The 17,949-nt window shown below is 38.6% G+C and overlaps 1 protein-coding gene across 2 annotated transcripts in view; it reads right to left on the bottom strand.

Moving 5' to 3' along the window:
• REEP3 (receptor accessory protein 3) overlaps positions 1-17,949 on the bottom strand; it is a 42,660-nt gene that overhangs the window by 6,357 nt on the left and 18,354 nt on the right. The window contains exons 2-6 of one of the 2 annotated variants that reach the window (XM_080402773.1): positions 15,304-15,376; positions 10,782-10,858; positions 10,092-10,212; positions 8,683-8,796; positions 1,134-1,281 (exon numbers count right to left, since the gene is read on the bottom strand). In XM_080402773.1, the coding sequence (XP_080258899.1) occupies positions 1,134-1,281; positions 8,683-8,796; positions 10,092-10,212; positions 10,782-10,858; positions 15,304-15,376 (533 nt within the window). The remainder of the gene's footprint in view (positions 1-1,133; positions 1,282-8,682; positions 8,797-10,091; positions 10,213-10,781; positions 10,859-15,303; positions 15,377-17,949) is intronic. The other variant, XM_080402774.1, reaches the window with a different exon arrangement.

Below are 17,949 nucleotides of genomic sequence, written 5' to 3'. Positions count from 1 at the left end.
TTAAGAAAGCATTTTGACATATGAGATTCAATCTCACAATCAGCGGTTATTTACACAGCATAAGCTGTACCTGGGTAATTTAAAAAAAAAAAAAAAAAAAAAAAAAAAAAAAAAACAACAACTGTTTTGAGCATTTTCAAGCTATTTCAGATAGGTAACTACAGCCGTCATACTGAGAAATACCCCCTGCACAACACCTGCAGTGACAGTAACGCAGCTCTTGATGAACTCATGGGCTTTCTCTTGTGGCCAGCACCCCCCATCTTTACACGTGGGATCAATTTGCAGTTCAGCTTAGGGCCGCTCAGGTGGACATTTATTCCTCAGAAACACCATGAGCTACCATGCGATTCCCGGAATTCCTTGCACTCCAGAAGGACCATCACTCCCCAAAAATGGAGAGATGAGAAGTGACAGGCTTAGGTGAAAAGAAATCGACTAAAGCTATTTCTCTTGTGGGAAATACCAACTACTTCACACTGCAGCCTTGCCACTTAACATGGTGCAATTGACAGTCCTCCACTGAAACCTTCCTTCAGGCGTCACAGGCTTAAGAACAAAGCGATGATGATCACAAAATAAGCCTAATTAAAAAATACCTCTTCAAAAACATATATTGGTCACCACGTGCCATCTTTTGAGTGCTGATGTGCATCAGTGTTTTACGACAACTTAATGCCTTCGTTATTCCTATCACCACGTGTAATTTCACATTTTTAACTATCACTACAGACCTATTGAATTTGTTTCCATTAATTTTCTCTTCTTATTTATTTAACTTCCATAAATTTTCATGTTTAACTTCTGTACATTTGTTGCAAACTACTAATCACACATCTTTTTACTTACAATTAACCTTTACTTTGGCAAGGAATTATTGCCGCTAATTGGCAAAGGTAAGAGTAACGAGTATAGTATGACTACAGTGTTAGTGGCTGTAAGAAGAAAATAAGAGAGGACTTCTCAACTATCACAATATACTTTGCTGAAGTCAAGTGTATCTTCCTCTGTTCCAAGTGTACTGGAATTCTTTGTAGCCTTTTCAATTTCTAACTGGGGTAAATGTATTTCTGCATTCCCACTTTTGTCTTTGGTGACTTGTTCTTTTAGCTAGAGAAAAAAAAAATACTTACCTGAAGATTCACTTGCAGAGGCTCTGATTTTCTTTTTTGCATCTGGTAATGCCTGATAGGGTCTCTGTCCTACTGGCTCATCTCCTTGTATAGTAGTCAAATCATGCATACTGAAACTTCTCAGTTTCTCAGTTATCGCACCTTGACTCTGAAACACAAGAACAGCATCTTTGAAAACAAAGCACAGGTTAAACTTTGCTGTTCAAGTCAGTTTAAGATGTTTAAGCCCATGCTTCCTTGTTGCACTACAGAATTCAAACAGAAGCATGCAGTAGATTTATATTTGCTGTAAGTATTGCTTTTACCCAAGCTTAACAGTATATTGCTCCTAGACAAAACAGTTACAGAAAAGGTAGCAGCTTCATTATAAATGTCTCATTTCACTGCTTTAATTTGAACAAATAAAGGCTTTTGGGGTGAGGGGAAGCGTTCAAAAGAAAAAACCAAAAACATAAACAGTCAATTCACTTCAAATGTTATTTCTCTAGCAGTGCTAGGTACCATGACAGTGGGTTTAACACTTCTGTTTTAAAAAAACATGGTTGAAGATAATAAAGGTTTATGCTATTTTATATTTTACCCTCTATAAATTTGAATATACATAAAAAAGGAAAAAGTGTTGAAAACACGCTCTGTAACAGTAACTCAAGTAACTGAGAAACTCGAAGCATTACAAAAAGCTCTAGTTGACAGAAACTTGAAGCCACCGACCAAAGAGGTCCTGCCTGGACTACAGGTTAGCAGGTTCTCTTACTAATGCAGCTTTACTGACACAATACCAACCCAAAAATCTGATGCTACATATAAGAATAGTTGATTACATCTGAACATCAGTATTCCTTCACCGATTGTCTTTTCAACATGGGACATACAGAAAGTTCCCCTTTGGAAAGGAGGGTCATGAAGCAGCTCTTTCACCTTATATCAGATGATGTTATTACTAAAGCACTGAAGATTATATAGCATAAGCAACTAAAAGAACAAGCACATTACTCAATGTCATGTTAAAATAACATTTAATTCTTCCCTCTGGCATATGAGGCAAAAAAATAAGCATTTCACAAGAAGGTTGACAAGCCTGTGCATGAATCCCACTTTAAGCAAGTGTTCAAGATTTTGTGTTGTTCTTACAAATGAACGTTTTCAGTAAAATTCCTCATTTGAGCATTATGTTAGCTAGCAGTAGCAGAAATCTGGGTACAATTCCACACATTTCTCTCTGCAACAGCACCAGCATAAGGCAGTTCTCGCACCACTGGCCACAGCCATTTGTTCCCACTCTGATGGCAACAACTGTTCGCAGATGATAGACCAGCACACTAAATTATTCCACGTTAAAAATAGCCATGTGAAGTGAAGAGACAGTAGAGTGATACTCCTTAAGCTCGCATGGCTACCAAGGCAGAGGGTGGGGGTGGCTGAAACCCAGTATTCATTTTCTAATGACTAGTCATTAGTACAGCATGCAAAACTAAGACAGTGTGCTACACAGGCAAGAAGAACCCATTTTAATTCTACACCACCATTCATACATTGCCACTAAACAGTACTGAAGAAAGAGTTCTTTATGAGAGAAGTTCAAGTCTTTACTTTTCTAGTTCTTCCTACACATGTGCAGGATGACTGACAGTTCCACAACTTGCCCTACTGACAACTACAGCCTGCCTTTGAGTTAAAACGCACTACCAACAGTCTGCGCAAAAACTATTGTAGAAACTCTTAAGTTAGTTTTACTCCCTAAAATGGCTTATTTAAAGCAGGAATTCCTGCCTTTCCACTACTCCTCCTCTTGCACTGCAACACGTTTACACAGTAAACCAAATCAGGAACCAGCTACGCCTCAGAACTTAAGAAACAGCTGCTAGGATGCTAGACGAAAGACCTGGAAAGGCAGGACTGCTTCTTTTGACAAGTAACAGCTTACCTAACTGCTATAACACGTAAGACTGTTGATCAGTCTGTGTCCAGTGCTTGAAGAGATGCAAGAGGACTCGGGTCTCAATCACTGAACACTGATGAAAGCATAAAACTGATCCAGTAGGTTCTTAGGAGAATCCATATAAACTCAGTGCAACTCCACTCACTAAGTGCGGTCAGAATCTACTAATAAAATAGTGACAGCAGCTGGATTTGGGCAGAGGCAGAAGTATAGGAAGACACACTTGCGTAACAGTTGCACAGCGAGTTCATTCATCGTGTGATATACTACAAAAAGACATTTGGAAACTGTACAAGATAATGTAATTAAGAATATAATAATTAACATGCCAAGAAGAATTCACATTACAGCCTGTATTTCCTATTCCACTGTGAAAAGAGGACTAGATCTAAGCTGGGAATATTCAGCCTTACTTTTCAGGGCAGCTTTTAGATACAGAATATTGTTTTTCAAAGGGGAAAAAAAGTCAACTATGTGCCATAAAATAACATTGTGCCCCTAAACAAACTGCACACTTGATGAGGCTCGAGCTCCTGCCGAGTGCTGCCTCATTCAGGGAGGATACGGCTGATTCATACAATGGGCCCTTCATTCCAAAACGACTTGCCAAGATGGAAAGTTTTACTCAAGTTACACACAGCAAATATTAAGAAGTTTGAAAGGATACGTATACAAATAAGAGATGCAGCTCACATGCCTGAGATTCACAGCAGGAATAGGGGCTACACAAGCACTGCTGTACTGCACATACTCGCAGCCACACATTACACCCACCCTATGCAGGTACTCCCTACAGTACTGCCAGACTCCTGCCTGAATGCAGTCTGCATCCCACCCTAGGAAGATCCACTCTAGCCACATCAGCATTGGTTTCTACTTCACACCACTGCACAGCCTAATAGGAGGACAAATTTCAAGGTGTTTTGTGTGGGTTTTTTTCATTATGGGGAAAAAATAATAATAAAAAAATCACTGTGCTCCTATAGCACTTGAGATTTAAGATTCTTTCACCCCCCCAGGCCCAAAAAAAGCAGATAACTGCTTTCTGCCAAAACAAAGTATTCTGTGAGGATCTCTATTACTCTCAGCTCAGGATAAAAGTGTGGCCAAAAATTATTAAATACCCTCCCTACTGCAGGAAAAGTGAGATCAAATACTCTCTGTTGCAGGAAATGTGAGAGTAATCTTCACATTTAGAACATTAATGCATGAAGAGCTTTGCTACCTTGCTGAAAGTTCGGAGAGTGGCTAGCCACACCTTGCGAGCAAGATGTTTGCCCCCCAAACAGAAGGCAGAGCAATACGGTTGCAGGTGGAGCTGAAAGGGGATCTCCTGCCTCTGCTCTCATGTCATGGGTATGGCAGCAGCCGTCACCTCTCCCCAGCCATACACACAGCCCCAAGATGCTGCTTATGAGAAGATCGCAGAGCAGCTGCCACCCCTGCACTGGTGTCCCATTATTTCAACAGTTCCTACCAGTAAGGCAGAAATTCAGCAGGCTGAATCCAGCCTGGAGGCCACCAACTAAATCACACCATGAAAGACAGACACACACATTTACAACCACAATGCAGGCAAAAAAGCACAGAACACAGGGCTCAAATTTCTATATAAATAAACTTCGAGGAGAGATGAACTGTGAAGTTTGTGTTGTCTTAAAATGCAAGTCTTAAAAAATGAGCTTGCTTCCTTATTCAATAGTATTTCCTGAAACATTAAATGCTTTTCAGAGACCACACTCATTACCCATGACCAATCTGAAACACTAATTAAAGTTGTAATAGGTTTCTAAATCCAGGTTTTGATAAATATAGCCTATTTAAAGGACTGCTTTTGAGACTACTCAGGCTCTACTAAGCTATTAGTATGCAGTCTCATCAGCTGACTCTCATATATGAAATGCCATTCTCTATTTTGTTTCTGAGCATGTATTTTTATAGTCTATACACTTGAGCCAGGGAAATTGCTGTAAACAGACATCACACAGTATGCCTGCCTCCGGGACTCTTTTTGTTGTTGCTGTTTAAACTGGGCTTGCACCCCTCAGTGGTTCGGATCACCAATTAAAGCTGCTTGCCTCCATTAGACAAGTTCTCAATGAACTCCACATCCACAAAGCTGCTTGGAGCTTTGTGGCCGGAGAGCTGCAGCGTGCAGCACCCACATTCCCAGCTGTTCTCCCCTTGATCCGATCCTGGCTGACAGCGAATGACTTCTGTTCCCTCTCAACCTGAAGAGGGACTGCTGTCCCATGAATGACCTCTGCAGCATGCCAGGCAGTCCCAGCAGGGAGGAGGGATGAAAGCAATATTGCTGGCAAACTGAGCTGCTCATAGTCACAGTAGCTGTATGCCACTGCTGGCTTTAACGTATGTCCTTCCTCTGCCATGCCCTGAGCAGGAAGAAGGGAAAATCTAGGCAAGGCCGTGAGAACAGTATTCAACCAGCAAAGAGATTCAGGATGACTAAAAGACATGCAGAAACACAGCCCTCAATATATTTGTTATTATTACTATCACCACCAAATAATGCTTTACAAATGAGGTCACACAAATACTGTTCATAAAGGACAGTACGTTTCACAACTTAATTAGCAGCCATCGTGCATGTGTTGATATAGAAACCAGTTCTCTCTAGTAGCTCGAGAAGTCAGGTAGGTGTTAGCAAAATCTGAACATACAGGTAATCAGCATCTCAGAGGATCCAGAAAGCAGATGCATCAAAATACAAGATATACCAGTGGAATTAGTGTTGTGAATATAATGTCCACAAATCTATACACTATTGAGCTGAATAAACTCCAACAACTTTCCTATCAGTAAAGGCATCTTGTTGCTGATTATTTCATACAAAGAAAATTTTTATTAGTAAACTGTAAAAGTCAGCCTAGACCCTATTTGATTTTCTAAGTCTCCTGAAATTAGGATTTCACAAAGTTTTATTTTCTGTCATGTTGATTTAAGTAACACAATTTATTGCTAATGTATGCTATTTAGCAGGTTTTGAAACTCTAAATTTTAGCTTAAATTAAATTTAGCAGGGGCTAACTAGTACCAGCTAAAATTATCCGTATAGAAATGTAAGTTATAAGCCATGACTCCTGCCAATTACATTTCACCTTAACTACAGCAGAGCAGGTTTAAATCTATGTCAAATTTCAGCAGACTGACCTGGCTGGCTGACTGCTCCTGCCTCCCACACACAGCCAGCTAGCCTTTAAATACTAATCCCCTATTCCTGTTTCAGCCCTCCCAGAAAACCACTCTTTCCCACACTTGCTCTTGAAAATATTCCAGAAAGTTCACAAGCAATTTTACCACCCTTCTCAAGTCAGCATAAGCAGACATCGTAGCATCTTTTGCTTGGACACTTCAGTGAAGAGAAGCTTTCTTGGAGTTCCTCTTGCATATAACTTCCCACATTCTAAACTCCTAAAACTCCTAATTTGAGATCCGATATGTCAGAATAAGCATGCCTGCTCCTTAAAGAAAAAACAACAACAACAACAACAACAAAAACCCACAAAACAAAAAGAAAAATTAAGAGTGATGAAAGTGTTTCTCTTTCCCATCATAACTGACCCCACTAATAGGATTCCATTCCTGAAATCCTATAGCATGCTCCACCAGCCCATGCTGAAGGGATCATCTTTTCACCTGCTGGAGGCTGCAGTCAACTTTTGAAAAACAGGGAACAAAAAAATAAAAATTAAACAATCAAAAAATATCAAGAACACATGCATTGTCTCCATTTGCTTGCATGGAGCAGTCATGCTCAGCTTTATAGAATGACAAACCGAATAGCAGTTTAACATGCCAAAATTAAAATTTTTCAGAGAGTCTCCTCTTGCATGTTGTGTAAAAGTCTTGTCTATTTTAGGTCTTTGATATTGTGGTGGTTGTTTTGCCCAAGCATCTCATCTGCACTGGACTAATTCTGTACAAATATCCAGTTATGTTTAACAAGTTGACAAGTAGAGCAGACATCTTGCCAGTCACAGCTGAATAGCAATGAAATCTAAACACAGGCATTTAGGAAAAAGTTATTCATTATTTCAGAAGTGGGAGGAGATATTTCTCTTACTTATTTTATAATATTTCTGTAACACTGTAAGGATTAACACAGAAATATCCACCCTTAGCCAGACATAAGGAAAATGCACTGAGTGTAAGTATCATTACAGGTGCACACTGCAATAAATTCCAATTTGCTGTTTGGCAAAGAACTTCCATTTTAGCATTTGGTATAGTTTTTAATTTTTTTCCCAGAGTACTTTGAGATTTTGTTTGTTGGGTTTGTTTGTGATGGATTTTTTTTTTTAGCAACCTATTTTCACTCGGGATACTTTCATTCCTTTAAAGGTGTACTCTATTTCATTCTAAATTATTTCATGTCTCAAGGCAATACTAAGAGTTTGAATAACAGAAGAAGAACCAGTGATCAAAATGAATCACATTCTCAGTATTTTAGCCTCATTATGTCCATATTTTAAAACAAAAAGTTGTATTTTTTACACTATCACCCACATACATTATTAAAAAGACAGAAAATGAACAAACGAGATATGCATGACTTTTTCCAAACCTTTCTGAGATATATTTGAAAATACAGTGTTTAGAAATGTCTTTGATTTATAAAGCAAGAATTTAACATACAGGCACATAAATTTAATTAAATGCTAGCTGTACCTACTTAACTTTGACAGCCAGGGATCTCTACATTGCTTCCTGTTACCTACTAACAGTGTTCATGTTTTCAGTTCTGTTGCTATGGCCACAGCACTTTCATTTATTCCCATTAAGTAGGTAATACCGATTGCCTTAAAACTGCCATTTAACTAGCACATGCACATCTTTCTTTCCATACTTTTTTTGTGTTTTGGTTTAAGTTACCGTTGGGGAGGATACACATTGCCTAAAGTTATACTCATTTTGGTGGGCCAGAAATTGTTTAGAATCTAACTTATGAGCTTGTATTTAATTTTTCGAGAACTAGAATCCTGTGAAATTCAGCTGAAGGTGATGAGTTTTGCAGAAACTTAATTTAGGGACAACCACAGGTTACTTCATAACGTAATGAAAACTACATGACAAAGCAAGAGTATGCTAAAAAGCGATATGCAAGCATATGCTTAGTGTATTAATTTAATAATTAAATCAACAGATTGCAAACAAGTTAATTGTGTCAAGAGAACTTTTATCTGTGGTAGTAATCTTTCATGCCTTACTTCATATGTGGAGTTACCTCAAGTTGATTGGAGAGTAACAGCAGAAAAGCCAGAAATCCTTTAAATAGTTTGTTTACCAACAAGAAAGCACAACAGAGACAAAAAAGAAACAATGGTCATCTTTACCAAAAGCCTGCTTAGAAAACTGCATGGTATCTTTTGAATTACAGTCAACTGATCCCTATCATCCAAGAAATAACTAGAAGCCACCTTCAAACACACACAGAATGAGGAAGACTAGAGAGCTACAACCTTTAAATTGTGTTCCAGGTTTTCAATGCATTTGCAGAATTAATCTTTTTGTTTAGGAATGGCAAATCATCAGTACAATTACACTGTTCTACAGCAAGGACAAAAGCAATTAACGCAAGCAGAAAGTTACCTTTACAGCTGCTGTCACTGCAGCAGTTGCTGCCAAATTCAATCCTTGTCTTCCAAAATTCACCATGGTCTCATAGCCTCTTTCTTTGGCTTGTACAATGTACTCATCAATCTCCTAAAAGCAAAACACTGACATTTTAGAGCACTGTGCGTTAGAAAATCACATTACCCCACAGTATTATTTTTCCATCAATAAAGGAAGACAGAAGAATTCTTTAAGAAAACATTTAATGGAACAATTACTTTTGCCTTTGTATACTGATGTTTCACTCAATTATACTCTCTCATTTAGAAAAGGATTACAGCTGGTCAAACAAGAAGATAAAATAGATGAGTTTTGTCCGGCTCAGAAACACAGCAAGTTCCTTACAGATAGTAAGCTTAACTTGTCAGACAAAAGTTGTTGAAGAAATAACATGCTTCAGATGAAATCAGAGAGCTCCTTCAAAAGGTAGTAGGCTCACAAAGAACTTCTGAAGCCAGAGCTTTGACATAGTTAAGTACCAGGGACAATACAGTCATGACATTTATCCCCAGCTGTGGTAAATGTCCGAGTTGGAGATAAAGTCTTCAAGGTAGTACACAACAGCTAGCAGACTACGTGGGAAAATCCCTTTAGCTTATGAAGCTGCAAACAGTTTATGGTTCAACCTTCAGAAGGTCAAGATGACCTTACTAGTCATACATGTGGCAAGCATGCCAGGTACCTGTTTTGCCTAACAAAGGCCAAGCCCAGCACTGACTTTTATGAGTGCTATTTTCCATACTGGGAAGGTTTTTTCAGTGGTAGTCTTCACAACTTTGCTGATTGCTCTTTCCACACATCCAAACAGGATACTGAAAAAGAGCTAAGCAGATCTGTGGCCCTGTCGTACTTTGGCTGAAGCTATATATCCTTTAGCTATTTTCTGTTGCAGACTGGTCTTCCCTTAAACCTCAGTAGGAAGGCTCTCCTCTTACCCTGTCAATTTGCACACCAGAAGAGTCAATGTCATTTGTCCTGAGTGTTTTTGTTACTAGGTTATGCTAAAAAAAAGAACAGTTACATGAAGAGCTGTTGCTAAAACTGCACCGCTGCTTTTACACAGAGAATACTGCACATGTTCATTCAGGAGGATGTCAAACTGCATCCCATCCATTCAACTGGGCTCCCCAAAGCACACTAAGTAGACCAGAGAACAGCAAGCTACCTCACGGCAATAAAAAGTAGTGTGTTGTCTGCTCATGCAAGCTTAACAGAACCATATATATGGACAGTCATATGCACTTGCCTCTACTAGTCCAAGTTCGTGCTGTATAGCAAAAGAGCAACACACTGATACGCTTTTATCGTTTATCTAGCAACAATATGCTGAAATACTAACTGTTATTTCCATATTAGGCATTAAAAGTAAGAAGTTTTTTTCTTACCCTTTCTTTAGAAGAAAGAAGTGGATGGAGAAATTTTCTGTAGATTAAACTTGCCCCTCTAGTATATGGGGAAAGAAGCCAAATAACAAAAGCTATCTTCAGTTCATAGTACAGTGGAAACCTACAAGCAAGTTAAAGGTTGCATGAGATCAACAACTGCAGTGAGAAAATGCACAGTAATTAATCATCATGAAAAGATCTCTTAAAAAAACACAATTACATATTAGCATATAGGATTCTTCACATACAATAAGTTATATTAGGCAATTATTAAATGAATTTAAATTAAAACAAATTAAAACAATTAAGACAAGATTAAACAAGTTATAGACCTATGGATTTAATGTTTTTAATTGATTGTACCGTCATTTAAGACATTGAAACAGTTAATATACTTGCTTTGCATTACACATTCCTGCACAGAGAAATTATAGTCCATCCTTTTAAGAGTTCCATTCCTCTATTCAGTTTCTACAGGAAAGGTGGAAGTTTTATAGTCCCTACTTCAAGTGACAGTGTAGAGCAAGCTTGAACACAGATGTTATACGTCACATACACTGCGATCTTTTCCTGAAAAAAAAAAGGCTATCAACAAGCACAGCTTCTTTATAAAAATGAAGGCGCCACAAGTCAAAGAACATCAGGAACAAATATAGTTTCAGCCAAAGTTCATAAAAAGCAAGCTCTTACCAAGAGATTGTTAGGTCAGTTACTGTTTCAGTGACTGTGTAAAGAGCAAACACAATCCAATACATCATCCAGCGAACCTGAAAATTAAAACACCATCTTCAGAAAGAGTTTTTATTTTGCCTTTACACAGAATACACTGTACAGTCAGTTCAGAGCTGTCACAGCAAGACATTCAACAGCATCTCAGTCTGCATCAACCAAGTTTCAAGAGAAATTACATGAAGGTCCCAAGGGTTTTCTGTTCATAAGTAGAACTGGTGGCAGCTGCAACAAGCTGTGTGAAATGGCTGGGTCAACAAGGTCACAGACTCACCTAAGCTGGCTTCACAGATTTGATTCTGCCTCTAGAAAGCTTTAGTGATAAGAAAAAACACTGCAAAGAGTCAGTAGATTATTGTAAGTTATGAAGTGCAATTCCCACTATAGCACTAAAGGGTATTTCACTCTCTTCCACATGTTTATACCACACACAGAGAAATCGGTGTCAGTAAGTCAGGCAGCCCTTGATTTCATTTCATAGCCTATGTTACTCAGCTACACTTTGCAGTTCAGTTCTACATGTGTGCTTAGCATTATGGTATTAAACACTGGGTCAAGGTAGGGAAAAAAAAGCATTTTCATGGAAACTGAATTCTATTCATATACCAGGAACCACAAAATTCTTGTTAATAAAAGAGCTCCCACATAAGCATCTTAATGCTTCGCATTATGTTTACATCTTTATACTTTTTTGTTTTTGAGATTGACAGTATACATCATTGTTTTGAAATCAGAAAATGCTCTTGAAATAAAGGTTTTAGTTCTGTTTTCTAATAGTTAACCACATCACTCATTTTTCTTGAACATTTTTTCAGATTTGGCTGCCTAAACTGATTACATCTTTCAGAATACATATAGAATTAGTTCTTCATTTGTCTTCTGTAAGATACCAGTGGCCAAATGCAATGTATTTCCAAAACATGTCTGTGCAAACCACTACTGGTTATTCATACTAACTGAATGCCCACATGTTCTTTAAATTCCAATGCTATCTATGCTAGAAAAAAAAAAAAAGCCAAACAGTTTATAAAAAAAAAATGAAAGAAAAGAGAAGAAAACCCATCGTAACCAGATGCAGGAACCTCATTTCATCTGTGACTAACAGACTAACTCTCCTGGTATACCCAGAAAGCATTAACCACATTCGTTAGACAGTAGTTCAAGTCCTAAACTCATAGTACCCTCTTTCAAAAGGAGGAACATACATACTTTCCTACAGAGGATGTGGCTCAGATTTAATCTTCACTTTTAAAGCAATCTTTTTTTGGACTTAAATAAGTACTCAAAACTTAATGCCACCCTGCTGCCTATTTCATAGCTGTGCATTATGCTTTAAAACCACCTCCTTTGTCACAACTCGAGACCCATTTATCTTAAATGCTTCTCTACATTTCAATTTGAAAAGAAACTCAGTCATGTGATGACATTCTTCACTTCAATCTCTCAGAGGATTTAGATATTTCAGGCTTGAATAAACTAAGACAAATGTACACAACAGCTGAAGTCGTCTCTGACAGGCCATGTGACATGTAGACTGGTGACCCTCCCATGAACCAGAGTCAATACACAAATAAAAATAAAATTAACATCCACTCTTGCCACATCAACCTAGGCATGACACAATGCAATTTTTAAGATGCCATTTTTTTCCAATATATTTAATCCATGCTATTCATTCTTTAATCAACATAGATTTATCCAATTAGGAACCACGGTAGAAGTAGTTTCTCTTGTGCTGCTAGAAACAGTAAGAAATGCTCTGCAGACAGGCACATGAGATCTGCCAGGAGTCCTGCTGAGGTCTGGGCAAAGATTCTCAAAAACACAAATCAATTCATATTCTAGTACGACTAATGTATTAAATACCAAAAGTATCCTTAACAAATTAATCTGAGCAACTTACAGCGGGTTTCATACCAGAAAAAAAACAAAACAGGAAAAACGGAAGGTCATATTTGACACTGCCCAGAAGACTATCATCTGCTTAACTCTTAAAGATGAAGCTACAGAAGCTCTGATTGAATTTTGCTTTTTAGGTTAAAAGCGTGATTACAGATTTGTTTTGTTGAACTTTTTTTTTCTACCATCCAAGCATTAAGCCCATCTTTGTTGGCTTTGGCTGAAGCACATACTTTCAAGTCAGGATTTTTAAGCTAGGATTTAGGAAGACTGCTCACTCAGCCTTCTAAACTAGATTTTAGATGCTTATTACAAGCACTTTAGTGTAACAGTCAAAAAACTCCTCAAAGATTTTGGTCAACTCCATTAAATCAAGGTAATTACAAGAAGAAATAAATCTCCTCAAAGACACAGATCCTAATTTCTAGAACTAAAGTCCGTAAGTCTTTTAAATTACCCAAGTGAGCAGCAACATTTTTTTTCCCCCTTAAATAATCTATGAACAACTTGCTGCATCATGACCTAAACAGCAAGTCAAGATGTCTCTACTTTTTGTTTGTTTGTTACTGGTGGAAGCAGTGGCCAAGTAAAAAATTTCACTGTTACAAAGCTCTTGCAATATAGAAAACAAAAACAGATGGCTCCTGAGCCACACGTAATCCCGGAAAGGAAGTTGTGCTTGGGCCATAACGTGACCAGCAGCATAGCTGTGTCATTTGGAAGGCTGCAGTTAAACCTACACCCTCTCCACGAACAAAAATTATCTAGCTGAGAAGATGAAAGCTGTGGGTTGTCCCTGAGATCTATCTGGACACTCTACCCAACCAGCAATCATAGAATCACAGAATGATGTGGGTTGGAAGGGACCTTAAGGATCATCTAGCTCCAAGCCCCCTTCCATGGTGGGGACACACCTTCTGCTAGACCAGGTTCCTCAGAGCCCCATCCAACCTGGCCTTGAACACTTCCAGGGCTAGGGCATCAGCTCCTCTGGGCAACTTGTTCCAGTGCCTCACCACCCTCACTGTAAAGAATTTCCTCCTAGTATCTAATTTAAATCTACCCTCTTTTAGTTTAAAACCATTACCATGGAGTGGTAATTCACCGATGAGTTAATGTCATTCCCTGTCACTGAAAAAGTCACTGTGATGGGCCTCATTCATCTCCGCCCCATGAACATTTTGTATGCAACTGCAAGTTCAGGGACTGCTCAAAGACCACAAGTTACTGAAAGGCAGTGTTTTCACAGTAAATGAAAATATGCAGATGAAAAAATATGGTTCCAGGTCCTACTAAAGGTCTTGTGTGGATAGGCATCTCTGATTTCTTGGATTAGAGCTTGAAACTGCTATCCTCTACTTAGTCTGTAGATTCCTTTTGAGGGAGGAGGGAGGAAAAGCAGATTATAAATTATTTGCATTATATAACTTCCTGACAGGGTAAAGTAAGCATGAGACAGAGGAAATTCTTCTCTGATTTTTGTTGATACTTTTTTCTCCCAGAAGCGTAGCTCTGGCAGGCACTAGCCCTATGTGCACAAATAAGCTCTAATCAGCTCGTACACCAAAACCAGAAGAAGTGGACATCGTATTTATACTTCGGAGCCTTGATGGAGCAATCAGACTAAATCTAAGACATACAAGGGGAGGAACAACAGCTACAGCATTCTACCACTACAACCAAGTACGAAGTGGAGACACCACACATCCAGGCAGCAGCATTAGGTCACAGCTAGGGCTGCTGAGTTTAAGTAACAATGGCACTGAGCCTCCTGAGTCAGGCAACCAAGTTAAGAACAAGATTCAGGACAGAATACAGGTTAGCTGCCAAAATCAAGTTAGGCTACCTCTTATAGCAGGGAAGTAACTCAGTGACCAAAGCTCCTCGTGACTGCAGTGGGGTAACATTCTTTTGGTAATCATCATTGCTCACACTGAAAAGTAAATTATTTAACAGACTAATTCGAAACTGCAGTAACTGCAGTAATTGTGTTTTTCTCCATTTTACTCTGTCTGTTCTGCTTCTTTCTCCCTCAACACCTTAACCAAATCTTTCCCTTCGCAGGTCACATTTTTTCTCCTCTTTGAGGAATGATAGATGAACTACAGCTACCCCTTTTTTCTCAGGCAGATTTTGAATGCCCTGTTATGCTCCATACAATGACAATTAAACTGCTGCTACTGTTCAAGTGGTCACTGAGAATTAATTTGTCATTGGTTATACTACAGGTGTTGGCCGAATTAGGAAACCTTTTTTCTACCCCTTGCCCAAAAGTGCATCATTTCAGACACTTTGCTGAAACACAGCCAACACTCTAAGGTTTATGTTTAAAAATCCTCCTAAAAATATCCATATACAGCATGGTGTGCTGGACACATTTCAGCAAAGTCTATGAAAAGCCTGAGAAACCTTAACTTTAGCCCTCCAGACAAAACCACAGGACTACCACTAGATTCACACAGGTGTCATATCTAATACTAAGATAGTCAAATCACGTTTTCATATGATTTACTACACTGCATAATGAAAACTTCACAGTTGTGTGACTGCATTTAATTAGGCAATTAAAAGGAATGTGACTTACATATTCCTTCACATTTTTTGTCTTCACAGCTTTGTATGAGTAATATGCAGGATACAGCATCCCAAACAACAGCCTATTGAAAAATAAAAAGAGCTTTCAGAGTCTGTTATACCATATATGACAAAACAGTGACGACAACACATCATCAGAGCAATGCAGCCAACTTTAAAAAGTCCCGTTCTCTAGCTTGGAGGAAAAAAATAATCACAATATTATAGGTTGCTTGGAGAAAGTTTAGCAATACACAAAAATAGAGCAACATGAACATAAAAGGCTGTAAGGCCTGAAGACAACAAACAGTTTCGTAAGACTGCCTCTAATAGATAAGGTAAAACTAGTAGCTCTTCTGGTTCAGCTACAAGTAAAACCAGTCCTGCAGTCTGTCCATACCAAGACTACTTCCACATTGTAAGTGCTATCACACTTAAAGAGCCTCGAAACAAATACAAGAAGGTAATCAGAATCATCTACTTTTATCAGATTACCAGAAGATTCTTCAAAAGCAATTTTAAGACAAGACAAGTTAAGTAATTTCATCTCTTTTTGCTAGGAACTCTGCAACAGCAACACATGGAAATAGAGGCAAGTGGAATTAAGCTAGTTTTGCTCAGCCTATTTCTACTAAAATTAATCAAAAGTAAGGTGCAGAGCAGTGTGAGAAGATGCCAAGCAATCCATGCTGACAGCAAGATCAGAACAAAGACCTGCTCTAACGCAACTCTGTTACAACACAGTATTTTCTAGTAAAAGTCTTGGCCACAGACTAGTGGAACAGTTCTTCTATGAGATATTGAACAGCAGTAGTTGCCATCTCCTTGACAAAGGCAAGAGCTCCATACTTTTATTTCACCAGCTTGTTACACTTTGCCAAGTCAAGCAATCGCCTGTCCCTAGTTCAAGCTGGCCTAAAGCAGCAATTACAGAAAGTCTGGCTACATCTCTGCAGCATCACTTACAACTTGCTCAGGATGGTTATTTGGGGGAAATTTACACTTGCAGAGTTCCCTTTTCTGCAGATACTCAAAACATGCCTGGATGTGACTCTGTCCAACCTGCTGTAAGTGAACCTGCCTTAGCAGGGGGCTGGACTAGATCTTCAGAGTTCTTCCTTCCAACCCTGACCATTATGTGATTTTTGTATGGCTATCCAGAGATCTTCTAAGAACATTCAGAACTCAATTTAACTTCTTACAGTTAGGGAAGATGCATCACATAGGGTTTTTATTAATAAGAGTCTGCTTGGGACAGATCGGGCATGTAAGATATCAACCCACATGGTTCAAGTTCACCAAAGTAAATAATCAACTAAAATGTAAGGCTTTATAGTTGTGTCAGGTAGCTCTAAATAAGTGGTTCTCCAACAGAGCCACTGCAGAAGACTGCATGAGACTACCAAGCTTTACTTTACTGTTAGACCCAGGAAAGAATTCTAAGAACTTGTAGCCAAATATACTTTTTTTCTTTTTCCCTCTCTTAAGCAACTACTCCAAGAGACTTCGTCTTCTACAAGATGTTATTTGCAAATACTACCACAGAATTTTCCTAGTGTCCAGGACATCAATGTAGGTTTGAATTCAATCTGTTTGATACCCACTATCTTCCAAGCACCACTCCGATACGCAGGCAGAAAGTCTTCTGCTTGGTAGGAAGAAAAATTTAGAGTACTAAAGTTATCTGCAACAGTTATCATATAGTACATAAATCAGGAAGAAAAAAAGCAAGAATTGTTAACAGCAAAGGTGAGATACTTTCTTCAACATCACAGAACCACAAGACACCATGGAGAGAGGGTTTCTCCATCTTTAGTGCAAGACGTGGCTACCTGTGGAAGGAAGCCTGTTGCAGGGGCAAGGGGATACTGGTAGAGGTACTAACACTAAGTGGTAAATGCCACAAGTAAAGGGCGAGGATAAAATTATGGAAGTGTAGTTGCAGAATCCATGTCTGAAAGGGCCTTTGGAAGTCATGTAATCTAATCCCCTGCTCAAGCAAAGGTTTACATCAGAATTGGACCAGGCTACTTAAGGCTTCAGCCAGTCAGGTCTTGGAGATTTCCAAAGACAGACTTCACATTATCTCTGGGTAACCTGTTCCAATGCTCAATGAACCTCCTGGTGCAAAGTTTTCGTGATACACGGTCAGAACCAGAAATTTATGCCCATCATCTCTCTTAACAGAGTAGCAAAGCAAGAGAATGGGCCTGGCTCTCATAACCTCCAAAAAGTTAGGTACTAAGTCCCCCCCTTAAAGCTTGCTCTTTTCTGGCTGAACAAGCCCAGTTTGTGACCACTTTTGTGGCCTCCACTGAACTTTCTCAAGCAAATCAACATCTTCCTTGCACTAAGATGCCCAAAGCCAGATGCAATCAAATGTACAAATCTCACATCTACATCCCCATCCCCTCCTGAATGGGTCCTATGTATTTATTTTCCTCATCACGTAATTTAAAAATTTTAAAACTCAATTAAAAAAAAAACTCAAACACTGAGCCATATATTTTTTTACCTTTAAAGAACAAAGGTGGCTCTAAGAAAAATAATTGGTTTTAACTGAATGTAAGACAATAATAATAATAATAATAATAATAATTACTACCTGATTATAAGTAAAGGTCATAACTAGTTAATCATGTATAGCTCTTTTATA

This window comes from Falco punctatus (genome assembly GCF_963210335.1).
Source record: "Falco punctatus genome assembly, chromosome: 9".
NCBI classification, from domain to species: Eukaryota; Metazoa; Chordata; class Aves; order Falconiformes; family Falconidae; genus Falco; species Falco punctatus.
The sequence above is the reverse complement of the archived record's forward strand: the minus strand, read 5'-3'. Positions and strand labels throughout refer to the sequence as shown.